The sequence below is a fragment of the Oryx dammah genome, unplaced genomic scaffold, assembly GCF_014754425.2.
Source record: "Oryx dammah isolate SB20612 unplaced genomic scaffold, SCBI_Odam_1.1 HiC_scaffold_15, whole genome shotgun sequence".
Taxonomy (NCBI): Eukaryota; Metazoa; Chordata; class Mammalia; order Artiodactyla; family Bovidae; genus Oryx; species Oryx dammah.
In genome coordinates this window covers 9,749,895-9,772,321 of record NW_024070199.1, presented here as the reverse complement: position 1 = coordinate 9,772,321, position 22,427 = coordinate 9,749,895, and the positions used below count along the sequence as shown (strand labels likewise).

General features: G+C 38.5%; 1 protein-coding gene across 6 annotated transcripts in view; it reads right to left on the bottom strand.

Annotated features, from left to right (window-relative positions):
* DLG2 (discs large MAGUK scaffold protein 2) overlaps window positions 1–22,427 on the bottom strand; it is a 2,338,778-nt gene that overhangs the window by 1,803,533 nt on the left and 512,818 nt on the right. For all 6 annotated transcript variants that reach the window (XM_040255566.1, XM_040255568.1, XM_040255582.1 and 3 more), the window contains one exon: window positions 15,579–15,653. In XM_040255566.1, coding sequence (XP_040111500.1) covers window positions 15,579–15,653 — 75 coding nt within the window. The remainder of the gene's footprint in view (window positions 1–15,578; window positions 15,654–22,427) is intronic.

Sequence of the window (22,427 nt, the reverse complement as noted above, 5' to 3'; positions counted from 1 at the left end):
TACAAAAAGTACACAAAGAACAAATATTTTTAAAAGCTTATAAGCATCACTACATGGAGTACCCTCCTGTTCATGTGTTGTATGGCCTTCATCTAAGTTTGTGCAATATACCCATCCCCTGAATCAAGGAGATGTGTGCAGTATGAGGTTTTCAAGGTAGGAGTATTCACTTGGAAGAGCTTGTCATTCGTGACTCATAACGGTAGCTGGTTTATGAACAGCTCCAATACCCAAATCAATACTTGATAATGTCTCTATTTGTTCCACGTGATCTAAAAACATCAGTTAAAGGGGATAATATGAGAGCTAGGGAAAGGAACCTAGAGGAGTTCATAAGACACTCATTTACCTTGTTACTGGAAAGGGAAGGGAGATTTCATCGTACCTGCACGAGCCCGCACTCCACAACCCAATCATGCGTGCTTTAGAGGCACCTTCACCCCGCAGCGCTGAAGCCCATTCTCTCATCATACTTTCTAGGAATTCAAGTGGCCAAAACATAATACAGCAATGGTACTGAATTCACAAACAACTTTCAAAGACAGAAATCGTGTTAGAAATCACTGTCAAAAAATCAAACCTTTACGCTTTTTAAAATGAAATTCACTGATTTAAATATTCAAACTCTATACCTTTTCAATTACATCTAAAATCTGAGATATGAGGAAAGTAGGTCATCCTATTGAGAGTTCACTGCTCAAATGCCTTGGTGGGGTAAATATGGATCTCAAGCTGTAACCATTTTCAGAATTCTACCGTGCCAAAAACAGGAATGCCAGAATAATAACAAAATCAACACACATTTGAGTGCCTACTATGTGCTATCATAGTAGACACTAATTTAGGCATATTGTATTTATTGTCTTTAATTCTGAAAATAGTCTTACAAGGTAGGTATCTATTTATTGTTCTTACTTCACCTATGAGGTAAGGGAGACAAAGAGTTGTTGAAATGCTTACTGAAGTTCATATGGCTAGTGAGAGAAAGGAGATCTCAAGCTCCTCCTGACTCCAATACTCATGACCCTGTTACTATGTAACTAACACTGCTTCCTTAAGTAACAAAGGCAAAGTTCAATAGGAAGAACGCTACCCTCACTGAGAAGCTCATGGAATGCCAACATGTGCCAAGATCTTACACTGCTAAAAATCAGTGACACTAGAAAACCCAAGGCACACCTTTCACATGTCACCAGCGCTCCTTGTTCTGCCGCCAGTCTCTCTGACTCCCTCAATGCCACCTCTGCCTCCACCACAAACTCAAATGACTAACTCAACTACTTGAGAGGAGAAGAATCCACTGCCCTGACAGTTTGTTCACTTTGAAGCATGCCACCTCCCTGCTCATCAACAAAACCATCAAAGAAAGAGGTGTTTTCAAACATGAATCTACCAGATAATTAAAGTTTATCCTTTGCAGCACAATGTGTTTTTATATTTTGAACATTTTTTAAAAATTTGCAAATGTTTCAGTAACTGCTGTTAGAAGTCACTAAGGTAATTCTTCTCCAAAAACAATCATTGGATATAATTTTATATTTTGACTCCTGGCCAACATTTATGAACGTCAAGTAAAATATCAAGTTGCAAAGAACCCAGGCTCCACCACTCAGTTACCTCATAGAGTTTAAGGGTTTCTGCTCATTCTGAATGTTTCCTTATTTCTTCACTGTTGTCTGACACTCCCCATAGATCCTAATATACCAGGCTTTATTAATGCTTTCTCCTGAATTTCCATATACCTGTTCTATTATCTGGACCTTCTAATGGTTTAGACAGTATGTAGCCAGGATTATTAGGGTTTCCCTTGTGGCTCAGCTGGTAAAGAATCTGCTTGCAATGCAGGAGGCCTGGGTATGACCCCTGGATTGAGAAGATCTCCTGAAGAAGGGAAAGGTTACCCACTCCAGAATTCAATAAGCCAGGATTATTAGAAATGTCGGCTCAGAAAAAAAAAGGTATAATGGGTCTCTCTTGTTCAAACACAGGCGCCTGAGAAATAATAAGAAGCTCACACAGTGAGGTCACAAATAGGTAGGTGCCCTGTAAGTGAGCTGTGAGCTTTGAAATACTGGTTTAGTGGACTTCAACACAATGTTTATTTCCAGATGGTTCTCAGTTTATACTACATAATTGAGGTTATGGGATACTAAGTAAATAAAATGTTGTTCAGCAGATACAGCTGCAGCTTCCTTAAATCAATGTCAGAGGGAACAAAAAAAATTTTCCAGGGGCTTTTCTGAACACAGAGAAAAAGCCCGTGAATTTGAAAATACCTAGCATTGTTCTTAATCATTTATAAATAACTGAAGCACAATATTCTTTTTTTTTTTTCAGTGTGGGCTTATCTTTATATTGTGAACAAGAGTACAATTCAGGATATGGCTTCTGTACTGTTAGGGAAAACTAGATGTAAACACACATATTCAGCAGTGGCATCAGAAAAGGGGTTATTTTGAATAATGTTTCCTGGCCACCACTGTTTTTCTGAGGGCTCACAGACCTACCCAAAATGTCCCTTACTACTTTGCCAGGTTTGTACAGCTCTTTTTTAAAATTTTTTATTTTTTATTATTTTTTAATTTATATATATATATAAACTTATTTTTTTTTAATTTTACAATATTGCATTGGTTTTGCCACACATCAACATGAATCCTCCACGGGTGTACATGTGTTCCCAATCCCGAGCCCCCCTCCCACCTCCCCGCCAACACCATCCCTCCGGTGCACCATCCCAGTGCACCAGCCCCAAGCATCCTGCACCCTGCATCAAACCTAGACCGGCGATTTGTTTCTTATATGACATTATACATGTTTCAATGCCATGCTCCAAAATCATCCCACCCTCTCCCTTTCCCTCAGAGTCCAAAAGATTGTTCTATACATCTGTGTCTCTTTTGCTGTCTCGCATACAGGGTTATCGTTACCATCTTTCTAAATTCCATATATATGCATTAGTATACTGTACTGGTGTTTTTCTTTCTGGCTTACTTCACTCTGTATAATAGGCTCCAGATTCATCCACCTCATTAGAACTGATTCAAATGTATTCTTTTTAATGGCTGAGTAATACTCCATTGTGTATTATGTACCACAGCTTTCTTATCCATTCATCTGCTGATGGACATCTAGGTTGCTTCCATGTCCTGGCTATTATAAACAGTGTTGTGATAACATTGGGGTACACGTGTCTCTTTCAATTCTGGTTTCCTCGGTGTGTATGCCCAGCAGTGGGATTGCTGGGTCATAAGGCAGTTCTGTTTCTAGTTTTTTAAGGAATCTCCACACTGTTCTCCATAGTGGCTGTACTAGTTTGCATTCCCTGGAGAAGGCAATGGCACCCCACTCCAGTACTCTTGCCTGGAAAATCCCATGGACGGAGAAGCCTGGTAGGCTGCAGTCCATGGGGTCGCTAAGGGTCGGACATGACTGAGTGGCTTCACTTTCACTTTTCACTTTCATACATTGGAGAACGAAATGGCAACCCACTCCAGTGTTCTTGCCTGGAGAATCCTAGGGACGAGGGAGCCTGGTGGGCTGCCGTCTATGGGGTCGCATAGAGTCGGACACGACTGAAGTGACTTAGCAGCAGCAGCAGTTTGCATTCCCACCAACAGTGTAAGAGGGTTCCCTTTTCTCCACACCCTCTCCAGCATTTATTGCTTGTAGACTTTGGATCGCAGCCATTCTGACTGGCGTGAAATGGTACCTCATTGTGGTTTTGATTTGCATTTCTCTGATAATGAGTGATGTTGAGCATCTTTTCATGTGAAGCACCATATTCTATGTTATCATCCCTCTACAAGCCTGTGACAAACAACCCTGCAGCTTATCATGGAATGATCTCTGAGAGAAAATTTCATATTTAATTCTTATGTCAAATGATGAAACCAAGAAAAAGAAAGATAGAGCCTAGAAATTCTTTTAAGGAAAATCCATTATTAAAATTTCATTAGCTCTGAATGGAAGGACATAACTAAATTCCCAAATGGTCAGGTTTATTATAACTCTCTATATAGTGGTTATCTACGTGGTGTTCTTCTCCAAATAAGTCATATGAGAATAGACATCCTGCTGGTGCTGTGACGGAAGACCTTCAGATGTGCTGCTGTGGCTGCCAATATGGATGTCCAGCAATGCCGTGTTACCCAGCATTCAATGTACAGAATCCAGCTGGCACCTCTCATGACATAAGGCACAGATACTAAAAAACCAGTTTCTTTTGAATTACTGTTCACAGATGGTTGGACGGCATCACCAACTCAATGGACATGAGTCTGAGTAAACTCTGGGAGTTGGTGATGGACAGGGAGGCCTGGTGTGCTGCATTCCCTGGGGTTGCAAAGAGTCAGACATGACTGAGTGACTGAACTGAACTGAATTGTTCACAGAAAACTCAAGATAATATATTTGCTCAGGAGAGACAGTGAATTATGTTAGAAATAGCACCAGATTGGGTACATAAAAATACCAAAGAATATTTTTTTGCAAGTTCAAAAAAATATTTCACTTCTCTGAGCCTCAGTTTTCTTATCTGTCAAATAAGGGAAGAGTTATCCTTTGGCAAAGCCAGGTGTAGACTATGAGTAGGTAGGTTGTACTTTCAGGAATCCTAGACAAGTTTTGCATAGTGTTCTCAATAGAAAGTCAAGGCATTCTTACAGCACATGAAAATTTTAAGTTTTAAAAACAAATATCAAAACAAACATACAAATAAACAAAATCCCTCTTTCAAGATAAAACACTCAACAAACTAGGACTCAAAGGGAACTTCCTTGAGCTGATAAAAGCCAGGTATAAAAATCCCACAGCTAATAATATGTTTAATAATGAAACACTGAACTTTCCCCTAAAAGCAAGAACAAGACAAGAATGTCTGCTTGTCCTAATTTTATTTAATATTGTACTGAATATTCTTACCAAGGCAAGAAAATAAAATAGAAAGCATCCAGATTGCAAAGGAAGAAGCAAAACTATCCCTTTTTGTAGATAACATGATCTTGTATACAGAAACTTCTAAGGAATTCACTGAAAAGCTATTAGAACAAAGAGGTTCAACAATATTACAGGGTACACAAACAATAAGTAAATAATTTATTGTATTTCCATATACCAGCAATGAAGAATTTGAAAGTGAAATTAAGGAAACAAACATTTTATAGCATAATAAATAATAAAATGTTTGGTAACAAATTTAACCAAAAAAATGCAAAAACTGGTACTTTGAAAACTATAAATACACTGTAGAAAGGAATCAAAGACCTAAATAAAGAGTAAAGCATTCACTGGATCAGAGAATTTAGTATTGTTAAAATGGCAATAAAACCCAAATTAATCTACAGATTCAGAGCAATCGTTATCAAAATCCCAGATGACTCTTCTGTAAACTGACAAGCTGATTCTAAATTCATATAAAAATGCAATGGACCCCAAATATCCAAAACAATCTTGAAAGAAGAACAGAATTGAAGATGTACACTTCTCAGTTTCAAACTTACTACAAAGCAAGTAATCAAGACAGTATAGCACTGGAAAAAGATATAAATCAATGTAATAGAATTGAAGGTCCAAAAATAAACCTTTACATTAATAGTCAATTGATTTTCAACAAGGATGTAAAAGCAGTTCAGTGGGGAAATAAAATGCTTTTCAACAAATGGTTCAGGGAAACTTGGCTATCCATATACAAATATACATAAAAATTAACTAGAAATAGGTCATAGACCTAAATGTAAGAGCTAAAACTATAAAATTTTTAGAAGAAAATACAGGAGTAAATTTTTGTGACCTTGTTACATGAAGCCTCCTTAGATATGACAGGTGACATGAAAAAAAGTAAACTGGACTTCATCTATTTAATTTTTTTTACTTAAAATGATGCAATCAAAAAATAAAAAGATAAACCATGGGATAGTACAAAATACCCGCAAATCATGTATAAAATAATGAACTAGTAGCAAGAACATATAGAAAACTCTTATGAAAGAACTAAAGACCAAAAAAAAAAACCACACAAAATGAAACAAATTTAATATAAACAACTTAAATAGACATTTCTCCAAAAACAAATGAATAGCCCAAAAGTACATGAAAAGATGCTCAGCACATCACTAATTATTAGAGAACTGCAAATCCCAAACCACAATGAGATACTACTTTATAAACACTAGGAAAACTACAATAAAAAGGAAAGGTAAGAACAAATGCTGATGAGGATGTGGACAGTTGAGCCTTCATACATTGCTGGTAGGAATATAAAATGGTAAAACAGCTCTGCAAAACAATCTGGCAGTTCCTCAAAAAGTTAAACACAGTTACCACACAAGGCAATCATTCCTCTCCTAGGGATATACTCAACAGAATTAAAGACATATGTCCATACAAAAACTTGCATGTGTACTCATGGCAGCATTATTCACAATATTGAAAAAAGGCAAACAACACAAATGTCTACCAACTGATGAACAGATAAACAAGAGGTAGTATGTCCATATAATGAAACACTATTCATTGAGACGAAGGAATAAGCAACTGATACATACTACAACATGGATAAACCTTGGAAATACTATAAATGAAAGAATCTAGTCACAAAAGGCCATATATTTTATAATTCCATTTATAGGCAATGTCCAGAGTAAGCAAATTCATAGAGATAGAAAGCAGATTAGTGATTGCCAGGAGCTTGAGGCAAAAGGAATGGGGATGACTGCTAATGGGCTTGGGGTTCCTTTTAAAGACATGAAAATGTTCTAAAATTGGTAGTTGAGTAGCACAACTCTGTGAATGTACTGAAATCACTGAATTGGGCATTTAAATTGCTGAATTGTTACAGTGTATGAATTATATTTCAGTAAATCTGTGAAAAAATAAAAACACTGATGGAAAACAACAACAAAAAAACTCCAAATACACATAGGAAGAATTGTCATAAGGATTTATATTAATTCTGTGTGATCTCTCGGATTCTTGGCTGCATGTTATAAAAAGATAAGGTAGGAAGGTTTAACTGAATGTGAAGGCCCTAAACTGGACATGGAACAACAGACTGGTTCCAAATAGGAAAAGGAGTACATCAAGGCTGTATATTGTCACCCTGCTTATTTAACTCATATGCAGAATACATCATGCAAAATGCTGGGCTGGATGAAGCACAAGCTGGAATCAAGATTGCCGGGAAAAATATCAATAATCTCAGATATGCAGATGACACCACACTTATGGCAGAAAGTGAAGAGCCTCTTGATCAAAGTATAAGAGGAGAGTGAAAAAATTGGCTTAAAACTCAACATTCAGAAAACGAAGATCATGGCATCTGGTCCTATCACTTCATGGGAAATAGATGGGGAAACAATGGAAACACTGAGAGACTTTATTTTGGGGGGCTCCAAAATCACTGCAGATTGTGATTGCAGCCATAAAATTAAAAGATGCTTTCTCCTTGGAAGAAAAGCTATTACCAACCTAGACAGCATATTAAAAGCAGAGACATTACTTTGCCAACAAAGGTCCGTCTAGTCAAAGCTATGATTTTTCCAGTGGTCATGTATGGATGGGAGAGTTGGACTATAAAGAAAGCTGAGCACCAAAGAAGTGATACTTTAAAACTGTGGTGTTGGAGAAGACTCTTGAGAGTCCCTTGGACTACAAGGAGATCCAACCAGTCCATCCTAAAGGAAATCAGTCCTGAATATTCATTGGAAGGACTAATGCCAAAGCCAAAACTCTAATACTTTGGCTACCTGATGTGCAGAAATGACTCACTGGAAAAGACCCTGATGCTGGGAAAGATTGAAGGTGGGAGGAGAAGGGGATGACAGAGGATGAGATGGTTGGATGGCATCACCGACTCAATGGACATGAGTTTGAGCAAACTCTGGGAGTTGATGATGGACAGGGCGGCCTTGTGTGCTGCAGTCCATGGGGTCGCAAAGAGTCAGACACGACTGAGGACTGAACTGAACTGACTGAAGATTAATTAAGTTGGATAAAGTGGGAATTCTAGGGAAATATTAAAAGGTGCAGAAAGAGGAAGCTGGAGACACAAACTTTGCTGGCTCCAGTTTTACTGTTGGCCTGCCTTTTGTTCCCAGATGGTTACCTACCATTCCTCTATTTAGCTTCTCAGGTCTTGCCAGCAACCTCAGGACGTGAAACCTTCATCTCTGCACAGGCATGTTGGGTACATGTTTACATGTCTTTTGTTCTTTACTCTGCATAGTTTTTATGTGTGCTCACTGGAAATGCCCTTTCCTCTCTCACGTGAACCAATAGGCACCCCCCAACCCCATAAATACTGTGGGTTCCCTTTCTGAGTATGTTTCAAAAATCAGTGTAACACAGATTGAAGGCAAAAGGAGAAGAGGATGGCAGAGGATGAGATGGTTAGATAGCATCACCGACTCAATGGACATGAACTTCGGCAAACTCTGGGAGATAGTTGAGAATAGGGAAGCCTGGTGTGCTGCAGTCCATGGGGTTGGACATGACTTAGCGACTGAACAACAACCACAACTGCAGCTCCCAGAAGGCTCTTTCAAACCTAGAGAGGAAGCGTACAAGCTGAAAGTACTGTAAGGGCCAGAAGAGAGGAGGAAACAGGAACGTCTCCATTGTGTCAGCCTAGTCCTCCTCACACTTTCTTGATTCAAAGCCCTAACTACAACCAAGTTGGAATCAGAGCCGTTGCACAGAGCTGACATTTCTTAAAGTGCATTGTGATTTTTCTAAGATAATTTCCCCTCTGGATTCTTTTTTAATTCCATGGCTACCACCCCTATGGCCAGATGTACTCTAATCCCAGTGTAGACCAATTTAAGGCCCTGTACTCTGTAATTTTCCATAATTTTCTTAAAGCTGTGATCATCTTATCCTAACTTTTTGCTCTGTAAGGGCATTAACCAATGATAGTATGAAATCCTTGTCCTAAGAAATAAAAATCACATCCAGTCTTTGGAATACAGTACCCATCAAAGCCATCCTGGGTGAAATTTCCCAGCAGCAGAGTTGGCCTAGCAGGTTCTGCATTCCTAAGAATTCTGCAAACACTCAGAAAACAGACACAACATTATTTATTTTATGACTGGACATTTCTTAGTGCCATGGTCTGTGTATTTACTTGGGAGATATACAAAATGAAGTCACATAAAGAACTGTGGAGGAAAGAAAGGGGGGAGAGAGGAGCTACCAAAACAAAGCGAATAAAAGCTTTACACTAGTATAGCAGAGCTTATTTATGCACATTGTATTAACTGGTTTCAATTAAAGCATATGATCCAACTGTGGATAATGGGAGGCAGACTGGGAGAACATGCTGAAACAATTAACACTTTAAAAGAACATCTCCTCTGGTTTCTTAGAGGAAGGTCTGTTTTTATTGACTTCCTATAAAACAGAAAAATTACTTTCATAATCTAGAGAGGCATGGTAGGGAAATTGTTCATATGCTTCTAAATTAAAGAGAGTATCTAGCCCCACTCTTCAAAAATGGCTTTATATTACTCAAAATACAAACATCTCAATATGACACTCCATATCATTAACTCTTTCCTGTCAGAGGGCAAATGTTTATTTTCAAGAGCTTCAAGATTTCTCTTTTTATAGTCATAAAGAGTTGTGTATTAACTCATGGAAACTTCATGTCCCAGCCTGAATTCCTTTCAAAAGAAAGCGTTAGCCACTCAGTTGTGTCTGGCTCTTTTTGACCCCACGGACTGTAACCTGCTAGTCTCCTCTGTCTATGGAGTTCTCCAGGCAAGAATACTGGAGTGGGTAGCCATTCCCTTCTCCAGGGGATCTTTCCAATCCAGGTATCGAATTCATGTCTCCTGCATTACAGGAGGATTCTTTACTACCTGGACCACCAAGGAAGCCCTTCAGAAGGAAGGGCCCTCCTAAATAAGGAGCCCTCAGTTAATGATGATTTACTGCCTGTTTTTATGCTTTCCCTCACCAGTTCATCCTCCTTCACTTTCTTATAAAATGACCTATCTTTTTTTTTTCCTTTTACCAGTTTTCAAGTAATTACCATATGCCCGGTGTGTATTAACACTTGCTATGCATTATCTCCGGAGAAGGCAATGGCACCCCACTCCAGTACTCTTGCCTGGAAAATCCCATGGACGGAGGAGCCTGGTAGGCTGCAGTCCATGGGGTCGCTAAGAGTCGGGCACGACTGAGCGACTTCACTTTCACTTTTCACCTTCATGCACTGGAGAAGGAAATGGCAACCCACTCCAGTGTTCTTGCCTGGAGTATCCCAGGGATGGGGGAGCCTGGTGGGCTGCCGTCTGTGGGGTCGCACAGAGTCGGATACGAGTGAAGCGACTCAGCAGCAGCAGCATGCATTATCTCATGTAAATCTCAAAATATCTTGTTACAGGTGTAAACTCAGAGGGATTAAGCAAATTGTTCAAGGTTATAAAGACAAGTAAGTGGCAGAATTCATATTTTAACACAAACTTTGAAGTGAAAACAGCAAAAGTGAGTCACTCAGTCATGCCTGACTCTTGGTGACCCCACTGCAGGAAGATTCTTTACCATCTGAGACACCAGGGAAGCCCAACACAAATCTTATTCAGTTCTAAAGCTTTTATACTTAACTATCATCAAATATTGCATCTTCTCTCTTCTAAAATCCATCTTGAGGTAAATATCTATTTTGCGAATTTATAGTTTTTTCTACAGACCATGGGCTTTCCAGGTGGTTCAGTGGTAGAGCACCCCCCTGCAATGCAGGAGATGAGGGTTCAATCCCTGGGTCAGGAAGATCCTCTGGAGAAGGAAATGGTAACCCACTCCAGGATTCTTGCCTGGAAAATCCCATGGATAGAAGAGCCTGGCGGGCTACAATCCATGAGGTCAGAAAGAGTTGGAAATGACTTTTTGACTCAGCATGCACTATAGACCATTATATAGTATGTATTACCCATTATAATGATTATATGCATGTATTTTTCCCTGTTCTATCCAGAGGAATTGAAGGGTTAGTTACAACTTATAAACTATGCTCAGTAGGTACTTCTTGAATGAGTAAATAAGAATTGATATATTCAGAGTACAGTGTTCTAATATTTGCAAATGCATAAATGATTTTTGAAAATATTTCCCATATCTATTTATAGGTGAATATTATATAATAATAGAGATATGTAGATATAACAATATCCATGATAAGCTCCTTAATAGCAGAGATTTTATTTTCAACTTAGCTTTTTGAAACTCCTCTCATGATACTCTTTTTAAATTTCCAGGAATTAAGGGGTGTGCAAGCACACAATTATTCTATGTATTGATACACCACATGTCCAATCAATAAAATAATATGTTACAGCCATTTCTGAGTAATGCTTAATAATTAAGGATTGTTGGGTGACCCAATCCATGCATAGGCCAGAGTCAAACTGAGTGGACCAGAGAGCTGCCCTGAACAGCAGTAGCTGGTCAAGCCTCCTGCAGCTGGTCAACAGCCAAAAACTAATTCTTAGCCTATTTCACTCCAGATTCAGAGACCTGCCTGTCTTCACCTGAGTCCCAGAACCTATGGGTCTCTTCTCATTTGTTAATAAGTGGCAGAGGTTCAGGTAATCACTGTGTTCATAGCTATGATCATACAAACCAATGTGCATACAACCCAACTAAATTTAAAGTACAGAGGTGAGGAAGGCTATCATTCTAGTGTTTAATATAGCCCTACAAGGAGAGTTAAGTAAACAATAAAACTGTCACACTTCTCACTAGAAAAGATATTTCACTTACAAGTATTCAGGAATTATAAATGTGTCCATGTTTCTGTATAATTACTGGAGGTAAATTTTCTATCCAGCTTGAATCACAATCTGTACACTGTAATTCTGTCTAAAAGGAAAAGTCTTTAAAAATACTTCTTGGTCCCATTATTACAGAGATGTGAAGTGCCAAAAGAGAGAGCCTCCTAGAAGAGAATGAGCAAGAAGTAATAGAAGTCATTTTTGAGGCAATAGGTAGCTGTTGTTAGGCATCTGCAAAGCAATTTGGAGGGATAAATTTTCTTGGAAAAACCAGTGACAAAAGCTTTGCATTTGAAATGAACCTGAGGGCAAATGAACACACAAAGATCAGGACTGTTCTGAAAAAAGTAATAAAGCCCAATTATAAGGATACAATCATCCTAGAACAAAACACCAGGAAAGAATGAGGCAATAGGGATAGAAATATAGGAAAGAATCAAGTGAATTTTAAAAATGCACAAAGATAACAAACTATTTATTATGAATGAAAGTATGTATTAATTTATTTATAACCTGCTTCAGCCCATGGGGGATTTGAGACTAATAAGACATTCTCTTAAACACAGGAGACTAAGATTTTCTCTATTTCTTGAGAGATGAAAAAATGAAAATTAATACCAGAACTACTTTATATATCTTATACAGTTTTGTTATGTAAAGATGCTTTTTATTACTGTATAGTTAACTATCCATACTTCTCACTTTAGAATGTGGATTAAGTCATTACCAAATTATTGCTTGCTCATTTTTATGTACCCAACTATTGCATATAACCAAATACTGAAATGGATGGACTATTATAAATGATCAAAATCCCACAATTCTGAGTAATTCTTTCTGTCTGAGATTACTACTCATTACATCAACTTTAACTCTAGTGAGAGCTCCATAAATGTTGCTGACCAGGGGATATTAGTTAGGGAGTTTTGTTTACTTTTTGGCTACAAATAAATCAAAGAACAATAAATTTCTCAAAACAAACAAAATAAAATCTAACATGGAACTCTGTTCAATGTTATGTACCAGCCTGGATTGGGGCGCGGGCCGGCCTTGGGGGAGAATGGACATAGGAACATGTATGGCTGAATCCCTTTGCTGTTCACCTGAAACTACCACAACATCGTTAATCAGTTATAGCCCAATACAAAATAGTTTACAGTATCAAAAATAATGTATATAACTTAATGGAAAAAAGTAACTTACTGGTTATCAGCAGATTATTGGGACCTTTTCACAAAATCAAAGAGAGATTTGAGTAAGCAAAACCTCAAAGGGCAAATACATGGCAGCTCAAGGAATTTTAGCAACTGAGGTTCACAGGATGTTTCCCAAACTATTGTCATTCATATGATTCAATATTGATGGCTATCAGTTTCATATCTCTCTGGTACAGATTTCAAATACCCAGGAGACAGAATCCAACTAGCTCACCTAGAATCAAATATTTAGCTCTGGATCAGTCAGTCATGGCCTGGGACAGACTCAGAGAGCCCAAACACGGCCGTGAGGTGCCTACCTTTGCAGAAAGGAGTTACTGAACAGAGAAAGTAGAATCATTATGGGTTGCAGAATTCCTGCAGAAAGTGTCTGCCCCAGTAGGAGATGTATTGGGTTGGCCAAAAAGTTTTTCTGTAACATCATATGGAGAAACCCAAATGAACCTCTTGGCCAGCTCACTATTACTTTTAAGTAAATGGCAAAGGAAATTTATGTAAACAGCAGCTCCCAATTCTAAAGCAGGAGCAAGAAGAAACATCTTTTTGATGCCCTCACCTAACCGTAGAACTGAACATCAGATTTCAATGTTGGGCCTTCACACTTGTGATCTTCAGGAAGGATCTTAAGTGTAGTTATCTCCATATTTGATCTTTAGTGTCCTACAGCAGGAAGACAATCTGGGATTCTCAGATCCTCAATGGTCCAACTCCAAGGCAATAATGAAGGCTCAACTGTTTTGTTAAACCATAAGACACAGAATTCTAATAATGGATTTTCCTGCAGTAAGATTATACAAAATAACTAGAATGTCAAATTTATTTTATTTGGAGCTGGAATTATCAGTATACTGGAGGATCAGCTATTAACTGGAATACATGAATGTGTTTGATAAAATGCAATCACTATCTTACTTATTTTTCATCTTTAGCAATTGCCATAGTGTCTGGCACAGCTGAATCAAATGACAAAATTTTGTTTAGTATGAAAACAAAATTCCTCAAAACACACACTCTTAAGGAAAAAGTATAAAAGGATACCTGAAAGTCAGAAATGGAAACCACCTAAGAAGGTAAAATATTTATTTATTCTTCTTCAGCAAGAAATATGAGGGTTGCAAAAAATTTACTGAAGCTTATATTATAAAGAGGAAATCAACAGATTTAAGATGCATTTATTAAATCTACACTCACAGAGCTCCTACCATGAACTCAGGGATTTACCTAGATGTAGGTATACTAGGACCCTGAAGAATACATGATTTCTTTGGAGAAACAGACATATAAATCAGTAACTGTGAAATAATATCATCAGGGATACAATAAAAGCAGTGATTGATGAAGAAATAGAATTATTAAAGCTCATCTTTTCTCTGGCATCAGCAGAGTCCCTAAGCATACACTCCCTTCTGACCATCTGCTCACAAAAGTGTGACATTTTTATTCTCCAAGTCTCGAGCAAGTCTCAGCTGCCTCCACACTGCAAAAATGCCTCCAAAATTTACCACCATCATCTCTCCTTCACTAAAGGTGACCCCACCATCTCATCTTCCACAGATAAACAAAAGACAGAGAGACAAGCTTCCATTTTCTCACACAATCTGTGTGAGAAGCAGGCTCCCCCAGACCTACCGCCTTTTAACACAGTCGTCAGTCATGCTATGATAGTGCAGCCGTGCCTTTCAGAAGCCTGTACCTCAACAAAAGATGAGGGTATTTATTAAAGAGTCCCACATATCACTTTACACTGCCTGCAAGGTGGGTCAAATGAGGGGAATGTCTCAAAAGGAACTGTTGAACTTTTTGTCCTCATCACACACAAATTATTTCATGACATGCAAACTGTCAGCTACAGCACATACAGTTCCCAGAGGAACCACTGTCCTTTCTGTTAGGCAATGTATGTATAAGAGAGAATCATATGAATCGGTCACTTTCTTCACTTATTCAGAGCACAGCTTAGCAGAGTGAGTTCACGAAAGGACAGTCAGGGTGTCCAGAATCTATTCCCAGACTTACAATTCGTGCACTGTTCTCAGTTCCTCGGCATTTAAGTCTTCCATTTGCTACACAGGAATAATGACATAGTACCTGTTTGTTTCTAAGGCACTTGAAAATTCTGTGATGGAAGATTTCACACAAATGCAGAGTCTATTATTATAACACGAAGAGTTGAAAATTGCAAATCTGTGTACTCATCACTATTAAACAGTCAACACAAGAATGGAAGAAGAGAAAGAATCTTTCTCTAAGGCATCTAAAATCAAGTATTCATGAATATGCAGCTACTGAGAAAAATAAATGGGCAAATATATTCATTTCAAAGACTATTCAATTGTAAACCATCAATATTCCATTTAGACAAATCTTTTGCAATTTGCTTTCACTCCAAAAAGAAATACATGCAATCCTTAATCATAGGTGTTTCGTATAATGAAGAGCTTTCTGAGGAGACATTCTTTCTCCTTTCAAAAGGTCTGCTGAAGTCTAGAATTTCAGAGTGTATTCTAGCACATTCCATGAAGGTTGTTCCAAAATATAAAAATAATTATCTCCTAACCTAGCCAATCTTAGAATAATCCAAGCAACTTACAGTACAGTGGTGAACAGGCATCCAAGCAGGACCTTCCACCGAACAATTCTGGGCTGGACACTTGCCTTGGTTTTGCTGCAAATAAATAAAACTGATATTATGTTCTATACACTATGTGCAGCAACATACACCATTGATAGGTTTATCATCAATGTATTTATTGCCATATTTACAAGTACAGGAGAAATCTTTGAGGATGATTTTTTGGTGCAATGCTGAAAGAAACAAGGTATGTTATTTCTACTCTTATCAAGGCTCAAGAAACTATTCTTTGCTTTGTTGTGTTACTCTAAATCCTGGGGTTTTGGAATCAAGCTTTCTCAGCAGCTGGCCTTTCAGATCCCGGTGGGAACCATCTGAGAAGCCTCCAAAGCCAGAGGCAGACCTGGTTTCTCCTCTGGGTTCCCCGAAGACCCTGATATTCTGTATACATCCTGTATTCCTGTGAGACCACTTGAGCCAAGTAACAGAAAGATGTGTTTACTTATCTCCCCTTCCAGACTGTGAACTAGTAGTGAAGATCTCTCTAGGGCATTTCATAGAACCAGAAAAAGTAAAGTTGGACAGGATAGATTTTAGAGGCCTTTCTTGTCAGATCAGAGACTGAGGTGCAAAGAATTGAAACCAGGAGCACAGATATTTAACATTCTAAACCATTTGCCAGGCAGTACTTTTCATATAAGAAATATTTCACTTATGAGATACAGAAGAAATGTCTCAGGCTAACCTATTCTTTTGTTGTAACTCCTATAAATTCAATGCTAATTGGCCTTTTAGAGAAAATGAAGTGCTTTCTTTTAACCAGCAATACAGCTCCATCCTGTAATACAAGCTCTGATTAGTGCTAAAGGGGGAAGAAATGATTATAACAAAACTTTTATCTTTTATTTTATTGCACACTCAAGTATAATACATAAAAATTACTAACAATATTAGCAATAATCATATAAACCACATATGTGATTTACTGAACTACTAAATATGCTAAAGATTATTCTGGATTCAGTATTTTATCACACATTACTAAAACAAATATGGATAGAAGTATTGCTATGCCCATTTGACAGAAGAGAAAACTGAGGCTCACAGAGGGTAAGAAACTCATCTATAAGTTATCCTACAGGAAAGCAGCATAACTGAGACAGCAGCAAAAATCTGACTGACTCTGCAGCCCATGCATGCTCCTTCTATGAGAAGCTCATATTTTTCATTTTCTGTTTAATGGAGCTTAAGACATGTCATCAACTAACATGATTTCATCTTATCAATGATCCTAACATGTCTAATTTAACTTGAACAAAGTATTGGATTCAGTACTTGTGCTAAGAATCTTACTTTCTGATTTGTAAGCTTTTCAGAGCAACCTTTATTTAGGTGATTTATTTTCAAGGCATCACTAAACTCTGAAATGCTGTTTGAGTGATTATTGATAAAGTCACCATAAAAATACTTAGATCATCAATCTCCAGGCTCAGTATTCTTGTTTAAATCAAAATATGACATAAAGTACCAACAGGGTATATAAGGTACCCTGGACTGGTGTCAGGTGACCACAGTTTCAAGCTCAGCTCTACCACGTGCCTGCTGCCAGGAGGTGCTGTGGGTCTGGTAGTCACATCCGTAAAACAGAATTAGTATCTTGCCTAATTCACAGGGCTCCCCAGGTGGCTCACTGGTAAAGAATACACCTGCCAGTGCAGAAGATGCAGGTTCAATCCCTGGGTTGGGAAGAGCCCCTAAAGAATGAAATGGCTAACCCACTTCAGTATTCTTGCCTGGAAAATTCCATGGACAGTGGAGCCCAGCGGGCTACAGTCAATGGGGTCACAGAGTCAGACATGACTGAGTGACTCAGCATATATTAATTCATAGGACCGCTCTCAGATGATAAAGATTTGCTTCCGATAACTATCACAATTTGCAAGGACTTTATGAAAAAGGACATGCAAAGTAAAAGGACAATTTTATTTTCCTTTTCTGATAGGATAAGTCAGGTAAATATAATTTACCTACATATAAAGATAAGCTTTTTGAAATTTGAAAGCATTATTAAAATGCTAGCTATTATTTCTAATTATAAGAAGTCATACCAAATAATGTTAGTGGTAAACAATGTGTCTTTTGTAGTAATTCATAATAGTTATTAGTAGTAATAGTACTAATAATAAGCCCTTTTTATATCTAGATAATATATATTTTTATGGAGCAGATGGTAAAGAGACAAAATTTAATTTAAAAAGTGAGCTGTACTTAGATGTAGGAATATGAGTACTCATAAAATGTGATGGGGGGCATAAATAAGGAGTGTCTAAACTTCTATGGATATATACCATGGAGTAAAGAAAGATAGAACTCTTTCTGAGTTTCTTGTCTCAGTATTACCTGAGTTTCAGATATTACAGCCTTCCCATTGCTGTTTTGAAAGTGAAAGTGTTAGACTCTCTGTGACCCCATGGGCTACTGTAGTCCACCAGGCTCCTCTGTACCTGGAATTCTCCAGGCAAGAATACTGGAATGGGTTGCCATTCCCATCTTCAGGGGATCTTCCTGACCTAGGGATCAAACCTGGGTCTCTTGCATTGCAGGTTTCTTTAACGACTGAACCACCACCCATTGGTGTTTTAACCATGAAAATTAACAAAATGATCACACACATTAACATATTGTTAATCAGTGCTTTAATTACAAAAATTAACAATATGATCACACAGGGACAGATAACATAAAAAGGCCTACTGAAGACAGATGCTATGAAAACATATATTATTTTGTAATCTATAGTGTGTGACTAGAAAAAAATAAGATTGGAATAGAAGTTGGGATCTTAGATTTTATTAGTGTCTCCATGAATCTATTTGTGGAACTTTGGGAACATTACTTTAACACTTCAAACTTCATTTTTCTCACTTGTAAACTGAGAGGATTTTATTTGACCCACTCATTAATCTACCCATATGAGTGCCACATGCGTGCTCAGTCACTCCAGGCATGTCTGACTCTTTGTGACCCTATGGATTGCAGCCTGCCAGGCTCCTCTGTCCATGGGATTCTCCAGGCAAGAATACTGGAGTGGGTTGCCATCCCCTTCTCCAGGAATCTTCCCAACCCAGGGATCAAAGCCTGGTCTCCTGAGTTGCAGGCAGGCAGTTCTTTGCAGCTGAGCCACCGGAGAAGCACATAGCCACCTATATTCCTCCCAATAATCTAATCTGTTCCCTCCTCCAAAGTGGTACATTCTCCAGTTGAGGATCCCTATCATTCTAATCCACTGTTAGCACAGGATATGGTTACTTCTCTGTGAGTTTGCATGATAATAAAGGTTAAGAGCTGCTGGACCAAACACCCTCACAAGTGTTTTCCACTCAGTGTCCTTGCCGAAAATCCCAACCTCAGGTTTTACCTACCCCTTTACTCTACTTCTAAAGAAGACAGAATCTAACATGGGTCACTGGAACTGTCACAGCTAGGGAAGAAAAAGGTTAAAAATTCTCTTTTTCCTAGAATTTTTCCTTCTCCATCTTTAGCATTTTTCTCTCTAATATTTAATGCAGGCAACAAAACAGAGTTTGGGGTTATTGGCTATGGGCTTCCCTGGTGGCCCAGAAGGTAAAGAATCCACCTGCTATGTGGGAGACCTGGGTGTGATCACTGTGTTGGGAAGATCCCCTGGAGGATGGCATGGCAATTCACTCCAGTATTCTTGCCTGGAAAATCCCCAGGCAAAGGAGCCTGGGGACAGAGGAGCCTGGCGGGCTACAGTCACAAAGAGTCAGACATGACTGTGCAACTAAGCACAGCACATCACAGCCCTTAGAAGGCCAGCAAGAATCAGTATAAATACTAGGTGAAAGGACACTCTCTAGTCTATTTTTAAGTTAATTCTTAGGTCAAAAATCAAGAGGAAACAGAATTCCCTCAATGGCCAGTCTATCTCTACAAGTTAGAGTTTAAGGTAGAAGTTGGTGACAAATTACCCTAAAGACAGATTTCACTTTCCTTTCTCCCTTTCATCCATCTACACTGAATATTTATGCCTCTAGACTGTTGATATATGACTTGACCAGAATTTAGGGATTTCAAAAGCTAACTCTGAAAAAACATGTTTTCTTAAGAGACAAAACTATCCATTGAGTTTTGGTCTTTTTAAAATACTATGCTATCTCCAGCTCTCTCATCTTCGTTGGTTGTCTTTTTCTGACTTTAATTATCTTCACATATTTCATTCCAGAATATCCTGAGCAAATGAGCCAAATATGCTGGACAATTACATCTCAGACTGATTATATAAATATGTAACCACAAAGAACTTCAAGAAAACACTATAAAGATTTTTTACTCAACCCATTCCATCCCCAGAGAGAGTAAAAATTTTTTGTGTATCAGAGGCTTACATTTGTTACAGTATTTTTAAGTTTAGATCAGTCCTGGGTGTTCACTGGAAGGACTGATGGTGAAGCTGAAACTCCAATACTTTAGCCACCTGATGCAAAGAGCTGACTCACTTGAAAAGACCCTGATGCTGGGAAAGATTGAGGGCAGGAGGAGAAGGGGACAACAGAGGATGAGATGGCTGGATGGCATCACTGACTCAATGCACATGAGTTTGGGTAAACTCCGGCAGTTGGTGATGGACAGGGAGGACTAGCATGCTGCGGTTCATGGGGTTGCAAAGAGACGGACACGACTGAGCTACTGAACTGAACTGAAGTGCCTGTATGGGCTTCCCCAGTGGTAAAGAATCCGCCTGCCGATGAAGGTCCAATCCCTGGGTCAGGAAGATCCCCTGGAGAACCAAATGGCAACCCACTCCAGTATTCTTGACTGGGAAATCCCATGGACAGAAAAGCCCATTGGCAACAGTCCATTGGGTCACAAAAAGAGTTGGACACAACTGAGCAACTAAACAACAACAACAAAGTGACATTTTAGTCATTTAACCCTCAGAACAAGTTTGTGTGTGGTAGAATAAGAATTGATATATCCAAATAAAATTCTGACCTAAATGCTTCATTCAAAACAGCATGCTCTTCTAAAAGGAGAGAAAAAAACTAAAAACCTCTGCTGTTCTGTTCTTAATAAAATGATTCTCATAATCATAAAACTTTTTCCTGTGTTCAGAAGCGTCATATAATAGTATTATATACATATTCTTCACTTATTTATTCAGCCACTCATTTCTCATACATGCTTGGTATATAGAGAGATAACAGAATTTAGAAATATTAAAATTTAAACCCTCTCTTAAATGCACCCAATATTTTAGGAGATATAATGCAACATGTTACTTTTAAAACAAGATTAACAACTAGGTCTACTCATTCATTTATTCATTTAGTCAACAAACACTCATTAATAAGTTACCTATTGTATTATTTAGAAATAAGGATATATCAAGACTCAGTCTATCTCTAGAGAAGTTTTTGATCTAAGGAAAAGGGCCACTAATAAACATGAAATTATAAAGCAACAAGAAAGCTGGTATATGGTATACCATATGATATAAATAAAATGTGCCATGGACAGATGAAAAAGATCTATCTCATTCATTTTGAGGGTCAGGAGTAAGGGATGAGCAAGGATCCTGAAAAATGGTGCAGAGAAACTGAGGCCAAAGGCTAGACTCTTGAACTGTGACTGGCTGAGTCAGGTATGGCTTTATAGAGAAGATACTTCAGTTTTCTAGTGAAGATTTTAGGAGTCAAAGGAGGAGTAGAGGGCCTTCCAGCAAAAGGTATGCCATGAACCTGGAGGTGACGGAATTCCAGTTGAGCTATTTCAAATCCTGAAAGATGATGCTGTGAAAGTGCTGCACTCAATATGTCAGCAAATTTGGAAAACTCAGCAATGGCCACAGGACTGGAAAAGGTCCGTTTTCATTCCAATCCCAAAGAAAGGCAATGCCAAAGAATTCTCAAACTACCGCACAATTGCACACATCTCACACACTAGTAAAGGAATGCTCAAAATTCTCCAAGCCAGGCTTCAGCGATACGTGAACTGTGAACTTCCAGATGTTCAAGCTGGCTTTAGGAAAGGCAGAGGAACCAGAGATCAAATTGCCAACATTGGCTGGATCATCAAAAAAGCAAGACAGTTCCAGAAAAACATCTATTCCTGCTTTATTGACTATGCCAAAGCCTTTGACTGTGTGGATCACAATAAACTGTGGAAAATTCTGAAAGAGATGGGAATACCAGACCACCTAACCTGCCTCTTGAGAAACCTGTATGCAGGTCAGGAGGCAACAGTTAGAACTGGACATGGAACAACAGATTGGTTCCAAATAGGAAAAGGAGTACATCAAGGCTGTATATTGTCACCCTGCTTATTTAACTTCTATGCAGAGTACATCATGAGAAACGCTGGATTGGAAGAAGCACAAGCTGGAATCAAGATTGCCGGGAGAAATATCAATCACCTCAGATATGCAGATGACACCACTCTTATGGCAGAAAGTGAAGAGGAACTAACAAGCCTCTTGATGAAAGTGAAAGTGGAGAGTGAAAAAGTTGGCTTAAAGCTCAACATTCAGAAAATGAAGATCATGGCATCTGGCCCCATCACTTCATGGGAAATAGATGGGGAAACAGTGGAAACAGTGTCAGACCTTATTTTGGGGGGCTCTGAAATCACTGCAGATGGTGACTACAGCCATGAAATTAAAAGACGCTTACTCCTTGGAAGGAAAGTTATGACCAACCTAGATAGCATATTCAAAAGCAGAGATATTATTTTGCCAAGAGAGGTCCATCTATTTATGGTTTTTCCAGTGGTCATGTATGGATGTGAGAGTTGGACTGTGAAGAAGGCTGAGTGCCAAAGAATTGATGCTTTTGAACTGTGGTGTTG